The sequence below is a fragment of the Eriocheir sinensis genome, chromosome 40, assembly GCF_024679095.1.
Source record: "Eriocheir sinensis breed Jianghai 21 chromosome 40, ASM2467909v1, whole genome shotgun sequence".
Taxonomy (NCBI): domain Eukaryota; kingdom Metazoa; phylum Arthropoda; class Malacostraca; order Decapoda; family Varunidae; genus Eriocheir; species Eriocheir sinensis.
In genome coordinates, this window is record NC_066548.1 from 5,450,066 (window position 1) to 5,457,711 (window position 7,646).

General features: G+C 45.5%; 1 protein-coding gene across 1 annotated transcript; it reads left to right on the forward strand.

Annotated features, from left to right (window-relative positions):
• Positions 1-1,011: 1,011 nt before the first annotated feature.
• Positions 1,012-6,328, forward strand: LOC127009255 (3-hydroxyanthranilate 3,4-dioxygenase-like). The gene is made up of 8 exons (XM_050882137.1): positions 1,012-1,056; positions 1,282-1,398; positions 1,655-1,820; positions 2,268-2,374; positions 4,067-4,200; positions 4,801-4,898; positions 5,182-5,301; positions 5,827-6,328. The coding sequence occupies exons 2-8, from the start codon at positions 1,307-1,309 to the stop codon at positions 6,001-6,003; spliced, it is 894 nt and encodes a 297-aa protein (XP_050738094.1). The 5' UTR covers positions 1,012-1,056; positions 1,282-1,306; the 3' UTR covers positions 6,004-6,328.
• The last annotated feature ends 1,318 nt before the right edge of the window (positions 6,329-7,646 follow it).

The window sequence follows — 7,646 nt, forward strand, 5'->3', positions numbered from 1 at the left end:
TTCGGTGTGTGGCTGTACCGTTCGGTGGTGATATATTAAATCATTGTATATGTTTACACTACCTTGTCTCATTCCCCTCAGCTCCTGCATTCCCTTCACGGTATAAATATTCTTAACATTCATATTTTGTTTTAGGTGTTTTAGTTAAGAGTAGTGGTGGTAGTAGTAGTAGTAATGGTAGTAGTAGTAGTAGTAGTAGTAGTAGTAGTAGTAGTCGTAGTAGTAGTAGTAGTAATACGTTGTAACCATTTCAGGTCAGATTGCGGCCAGTGTAGGATTTGTTAAACATCTTCACACACACACACACACACACACACATACACACACACACACACACACACACACACACACATTATCTCTGCATCTAAATTACTAATAGTGTTAATGATGATTTTAAAGCTGCCGTAAGTTATAGGGGTATGAAGCTGCCAGGTTTAACTAAATTTTCCGCTTTCTACGGAATTACATCAGCGTTGAGGAGACCGACCCGCTCATTCGGCCTCCAACGGTGCTCTGGGAGACGGTGGCCTAGATAGCAGTAGTAGTAAAAGTTGTAGTTGTAGTAGTAGCAGTAGTAGTAGTAGTAGTAGTAGTAGTAGTAATTAAAAAGGATTATTCAGTGGAAGTAGCATCACATCGGTATTGTATTAATGATGGCTGTCAAGGTGGTGTTAATGACAGCACTAGACCTGTCCGCATTATCTAATCGCTCAACCCATCAACGAGGAAGCAGCACCAGCGTGGCGTCGTACTGGCGGACCTTGAACCTCGGGGGGCTACTGGCTCGGGACGACGCACTGACCTACAGATGCCAACGCCTAGCACCACTCGGTAGGTTTATGTGGACACGCAGCAAAGCCTTTTTGTAGGGGTGAGCTCTGGTATTATGTGCAGATGAAACAATACAGGATATGCTGGTTTATGTTACGTGTCTGTAGTTAGGATTGTGGGAAGAAATGAAGTCGAATAAGTTGGTAATTGCCGCAAGTGATCCCCAGAGTCCCTTCCACTACCTCACCTCGGCTCAGTTAGCATACAGCTCGCGGCTTGGTAACAGTCTGTAGCCTTCCTCTCCACCGGACGGGGATTACTTTTGTTTGTTGTCGGGCTTACAATTAGTGCTACGGGGATTACTTTTGTTTATTATTGGGTTTACACGGGATACGCGTTTGCTTCCCATTAGATGCATGTTTGTGTCGCTAGTGTCCTTCGCCGCGATACGGAGTTATTTGCGGATCATATTAGGAAAACAATTGAAGTGCTCGCTGTTTCTTTCCCCAGCGTCTGGACCCGACGAGCGTGAGGGATGGCGCCCACGGACTTCGTACACCACTCCGTTCCCTCCTGGATTGAGGGGAACAAGAAGTTTTTCCTTCCCCCCGTGTGCAACAAAATGATGTACGTGACCCACGACTCTACAATAACCAACATGTGATTAATACCTTTTTTTATAAGGGAAGATTAAATAGTTCCCAAAGACGTATGTACGGATTATGCGTCAAAAAATCAACTTCTTAAACGATGATTGAAATTAACAAAATAAATCAGTATCATGATTAGTTATTACCTCCCATAACCTCTCAATATATAGAGAAGGGTATATGTATGTTTGTGTTGTTGTTTTATTGATGTTGATGTTCTTGTGTTGCTGCAGGCATGGGGAGAAGCAGCTGAAGGTGTTTTTCGTGGGCGGCCCCAACCAGAGGAAGGACTTTCACCTGGAGGAGGGCGAGGAGTTCTTCTACATGGTGAAGGGCGAGATGAACCTCATCACCCTCACCAACGGCGCCTTCAAGGACGTCATCATCAAGGAAGGGGAGGTGAGAGCGTCCCACAGTCATAAAACTCGTTGCCATGTCTTTGCTCCTTTTTAATACACGCTCTTTGCAACCGATAAACGTCTTTCATCTACTGTCATCCCTTTAATCAGACAACCATCTTCGTCCACCTGTTCAGAAGGTCGCTATTTTTTGTAATTTACTCTCATTATACATGTAAAATATAAAAGAAAACCATCTTTCCCTCGTCAAAACTATGTATAAGAGCAACTGTAATGTACACGAGTTAAGAGATCAACGAACATATCTGTTCTGATTCGTATAAAACACAATTCAAGTGTTCCAAAATCTGAACCATTCAACGTTTGATTTTGCACTTCTGTCAGGTGGTATCCACGGCAATCAGTAATTCAACCAGCATATCATTTTTAAGCAATACAGACGTTTAGTAAAAGTTGCGCCGTTCACTATTTTTTCTGGCACTTTTAGGTGTTCCAGTTGCCGGGCAAGATCCCACACTCGCCCCAGAGGTTCGCCAACACGGTGGGTCTGGTCATCGAGCGGGAGAGGATGAAGAGCGAGCTGGACTGTCTCAGGTACAGGTTACTCTCGTAGTAGTGGTAGCAGTAGTAGTAGTAGTAGTAGTAGTAGTAATAGTAGAAGTAATAGTAGTAATAGTAGCAGTAACCTTTATCTGAATATAATACAAGTAAAACCTAAAATGATCCGTGCGTGATATCAAAAGCGAAAGGATCTTCAAGCGAGACAGGAATGAAAGAGCCGGGAGAGGAAGAGGAAGAGAACGTGATACTGGGTAGGATAGACAGTGATAGGCTTACAGGAGCTACCCTTCGTGTATCGCCTGGCCTTATTTAGATAACATATGCTCTTACATTCATTTTGTTCTTATTCCTTATGACCACCTTCACCAGTCCCCTAATCTAACGGCGCCAAATGACCCCGAAGCTGCGGCGCCAAGACAGACCGCCCTAATAATCGTCATCCCTAATCTAAGCTCTTCGTCTCACCTAACGCTAAATTGTTTCAGGTTAATATCACATTCACGCACATTTCTTCCACTTACACCTCACCTTTCGCTGTTTTTAGTTTCATTTCATTATGTCATACTTACCATTACCTCACCCTGGGTTGTCTTACGTAGATCCCAGACTCACCCTTGCATGACTCTACTCACCCTCTTCCCCACCAGTAATCTCGTCTTGTTTCTCTTTCTCTTCTCTCTCATCCCTGTTCCGCCTCCGCTCTCTTGCTACACGTCACTCACATGCCTATCTCGTCCCTCTCCCTCTTCCTCTCGCCCTTCCTATCGTGGCTCGTCGCCCGCCCCTCTCCCTTGCCGATACCTGTCCCTCCATTCTTCTTTCTTACCTCATTCCTTGTCGTTTTCATCGTTGAGTGGTCGCCCTTATCTGTGTACATTGTTCTTTTTTCTATCTTCACCTGTCATCTCCTCCTCTACCTCCTTCTCCTCCTCCTCCTCCTCCTCCTCTCTCCCGCCCCTCTCTCATTCTCTAGTTATTTCGCCTCTCTCTTCTCCCTCGCTTTTACTCTGAACGTTCAATCCGAGTGTGTAAAGCCTTCTTATTAGTAGAATGAGTCTTTTTTTCATTAATTTCCTTTTCTTATTATTCTGTTTAGCGAGCCGTCGCCGGTAATAGGGTATAATGTTATGCAATCCTCATTCAGTCACTTTTACAGTAAGTCATTTCAACAGTTAATCACTCAATCAGTATCATTCATTTAGTCAGCTGGTAAGTCAAATAATTAGACTGCCAACCACTCCATCAGTCAGTCGGTCGATATCAAACAGTCGTCAATCACTCAGTCAGTCAGCCAGTTAGCCAGTTATGGAGTCAGTCAGCCAGTCAGTTAAATAATGTAAGTCAATTAGTCAGTCCTCTAGTCAACTCAACCATTCAATTAAACCTCGCTAATCAATCAGTCAGTCAGTCATATAATCAGTAAGCCAGTCAGTCCATAAAGCAATCAGACAGTCAATGAGTCAGTCAATGCATTCAGTCAATCGGTAAGCCTGTTGGTGTTTAGTGAGTGCTCAAACTGCTAGTTGGTCCCCGGGTAAAGGAAAAAACAATACCCGTCAAGGTTATTAATTATAAAAACATACAAAAGTCATCAAGACAGACAAAACACATGAAAGACGTGGTTAAGTGTATATGCGTGTATGTGAATGTTGTGTGGTGTAAATGACATTAACTGCTTGTAGGGGTGATTTGCTACAAGCCCCTCAATCAGTCTCTCTCCCCCAGGTACTTCGTGGAGGGCACCAAGGGGACCCTGTTCGAGCGGTGGTTCTATTGCGAGGACCTGGGCACGCAGCTCGGCCCCGTCATCAAGGAGTTCTTCGCCTCAGAGCAGTGCAGGACGGGCAAGCCTGTTACTGGTGAGGGCGTGAAGGGCCTTGCTGTTTTGTTCTGGTAGCATTTAATTTCACCGTCATTTATTATCACTTTCCACTCTTATTATTTTGTTAGACATTATTATTGTTACCGCCATTCAGAGAGAGAGAGAGAGAGAGAGAGAGAGAGAGAGAGAGAGAGAGACGCAGAACAATTATTATTATTCATTTTTGCTATCATTTATATCCCTTTACCTTACTTTACTATTTGTTATTTATTGTTATTATTTATTTTTACTACATTATTTTCATCATTTTTAGGTTTTATTTGTTTTCAGTATTTACAGACAAGCCTTCTCTTGGTTAGGGTGTGAAGGGCTTTGTTTTTCTTTGGCAACACCGTCATTGATTGTGAAAGGTCTTGACTAATTATGGTAACACTGATAACTTGATTTATTTACTGTAGTCGACCACAAACCCACAACCCCTTCCTCTTTACCCCCATCACCTCACCCATCCCCTTCATCTCCCCCATACCATACGCCCTCCCCCTTTCCCCCTCTCCCTCACCTCCCCATTCCCAACACACTGTCAGTCACACTCTCTTCTCCTTCCCCTCGCCCTCACCTATTCCCTCCCCGCCAGGCACCATTCAGGAGAAGCAGCCTTGGACTCCTGACGAAGCGAGAGTCTTGGAGGAGCCCTTCTCGCTGGCCAAGTGGATCAACAAGCACAGAGGAGAGGTGAGAGAGAGAGAGAGAGAGAGAGAGAGAGAGAGAGAGAGAGAGAGAGAGAGAGAGAGAGAGAGAGAGAGAGAGAGAGAGAGAGAGAGAGAGAGAGAGAGAGAGATTAATTATACGCATGAAAGTAATGTAACAGTACAGGATTTATAATGTTTACGAAGTTAACTTACGACCTCTGTAAACCTCCCACATCACGGGACAATGGTAACAATTTTCACGATTAAAATAATGTTCTGCCAGAGACTCCCCGCCGCCCATTGCCTCTCATCTTTCATCGCCACAGATTCAGCAGGAGGGCAGCAGGCGACTGTTTGACCTGAGTTACCAGAGTGACGTGGTGGTGTTGGGACGAGGCTCCTCCAGCCACCACCTACCGCGGGCCGAAACATGGCTGTGGCAGCAGGTGAGGCCATGCACGCTGCTCCCACAGGTGGGGTTGGCTGGCTGAGAGGCACACAAGATTAGTCGTGTTCAAGGCTGAGCTGCCCCGCCATGTGTAGGAGGTAGAGATCTCTTCTGACTGGGTCGCCCTCAGTCACAATCGTCAAATACCATTGCCCCATGTAGTTATACTTTTATAATATAGATACAGGGATAGATAGATATTTGTTTTGTTTTTATCAGCACGCGACCTGAATAGATAGATAGATAGATAGATGAATAGCTTGATGTGAGTATGTATGTATGTATGTATGTATATATGTACATGTGTGTGTGTGTGTGTGTGTGTGTGTGTGTGTGTGTGTGTGTGTGTGTGTGTGTGTGTGGAGAAATGGTAAAGTAAATAAAGAGATTAATTGAGAATGCAAATGAATAAATATATTAGATTGATTTGTTTTCGCTAATCAGACATTCAGAGCTTAATTAAAAGCTTACCTTACCTAACATTTTCCCCTTTGGCTTTTGCTGCCCTCGTTGCTTCACGCAGGACGGAGAGAGCGAGGTGGTCATGGGCGATGAGAAGGTGGTACTGAAAGCCCAAGACTCTTTGCTGGTCCGTGCAGACGCGCCCTTCACGCACACTCGTGGTGAAGGCTCCGTCACCTTGTCGGTGGTGATGGACCCCGGCAACAAGGAACGGGGCTTTGCTCACCTCAAGAAGTAGTGCTTGGTGGCCGCACAGCCGCCGCCTAGCTGCGCCTCGCCGGGTCATCCATGCCTGCTGCTGGTCTTGGCTCGGCGCACGGAAGAAATCGTTCTTGTACTTGCTCAGGAACGAACTTTGAATTAACTAATTAGCTTCACCTTGTTGACGCCAGAGGCAGGCAAATGCTTAACTAACGTTACCAACACGCAATTGCGCACCGTTATCTCCGCCTTACTATTATTTCGTTCGAAGGCATCTGGGAAAAGTATATTTGTATGAGAACAATTTATAATTTAGTACTATGTAAGAATTATATTCCTAATAAAATATATTATTTTGATTATTTGGCGAGTCAAACACCGAGCAAGACCTTTCATATATGGTATGTACCGGAAAGTATATTTCCAATATGCATGACAATATTTTATTCAGTGTTGCACATTCATTTACTGTGGCCCATCAAGACATGATGATACAAGGCTGTAGGTGTGTTGAGGCTTTATTCATCACTCTACATACACCACCTTGCCTTCCACGCCACTGGACGAAGCAAGAATCATCTGTGTGGACACTTAAGTTTGGTGGTCAAGTGATGGATTTGCTAGTATTACTGAGGGTGAGTCAATAACCTAACGCTTTAATATATGTTGAGGCTCTTTATGTCTCACTTCCCTGCACTGCATTTGGCTGCATTGCCACGGGGAGCCCAGCCCAAGCTCCGAGACACCTGCCAGGTAGGTGGAGCCGGTGCCCGCTGTCCAAGGAGAAGCCTTTTTTTCCCTCTCTGGATAGCCGGCACAGATTATGGAGTCATAGCAGGTGGGTGACCATGAGCAGCGCGGCAGTCTTGTCCATGATTATGAGTCAGTCACCTTCATATGTCTGGGCGCTGCCGTTGCCGCTGCCGCCTCCCTGCGTGGCACCGCTTCCAGACACAACACAGTACCCTCCTGGAGGAGCAGTCACTCGCTGGCTTGCACGCGGCTGGTTATCTGGAGTGGCCTGGTGAATCTGAGGAGGGAAATGGCGTTATGCAGCGTTTGTTCGTTGCCTTCCACGACACTTAGGTCCCGCCTGCTTGCCAACACCCGCACCAACACAACATACGCTGCGTGGTGGTGCTCAGGAACGTGATGGTTTACCATTCCTATGCATGATGGTGCATAGTTGAAGAGAAAAATATCCTATAAATCAGCCACTTTCCTTAATTACTAATAGAAAATTGGATGCAATCTGAGTATGCTGTAACGCCTCCTTGGTTCTATGGCTAACATGCCTGCCTAACTACGAAATCGCAGGCCTAGGTTCGAGTCCAGCTGGCCGTTCTGTCGACGCGCAGCTCACCCAGCTGTTCACCCTCCGTTTCTGGCCCGTCGATAAGTAAGTACTTGGAGAAACCTGGGGTAGTTAAACTGTGGTAACCCGAATGTCACCAGCCCTGTGTCCTCAAAATCGAATGAGACGGAGATTAAACGAGGCTTTATCATGCATTGTTAGGGAGAGAGAGTGAATGAGGGTAAAGTTTGGGCCATATGCTATAGCTGCGCGTGGCCTTGGTGCTCATTTCCGTCACATTGGCCCTTGAACCCGTGGGAGATTATGCTTCTTTAGTTTTGAATCCAGTTGTAGGTTCGTCTTCCATTGATCCAGCTACTACACTT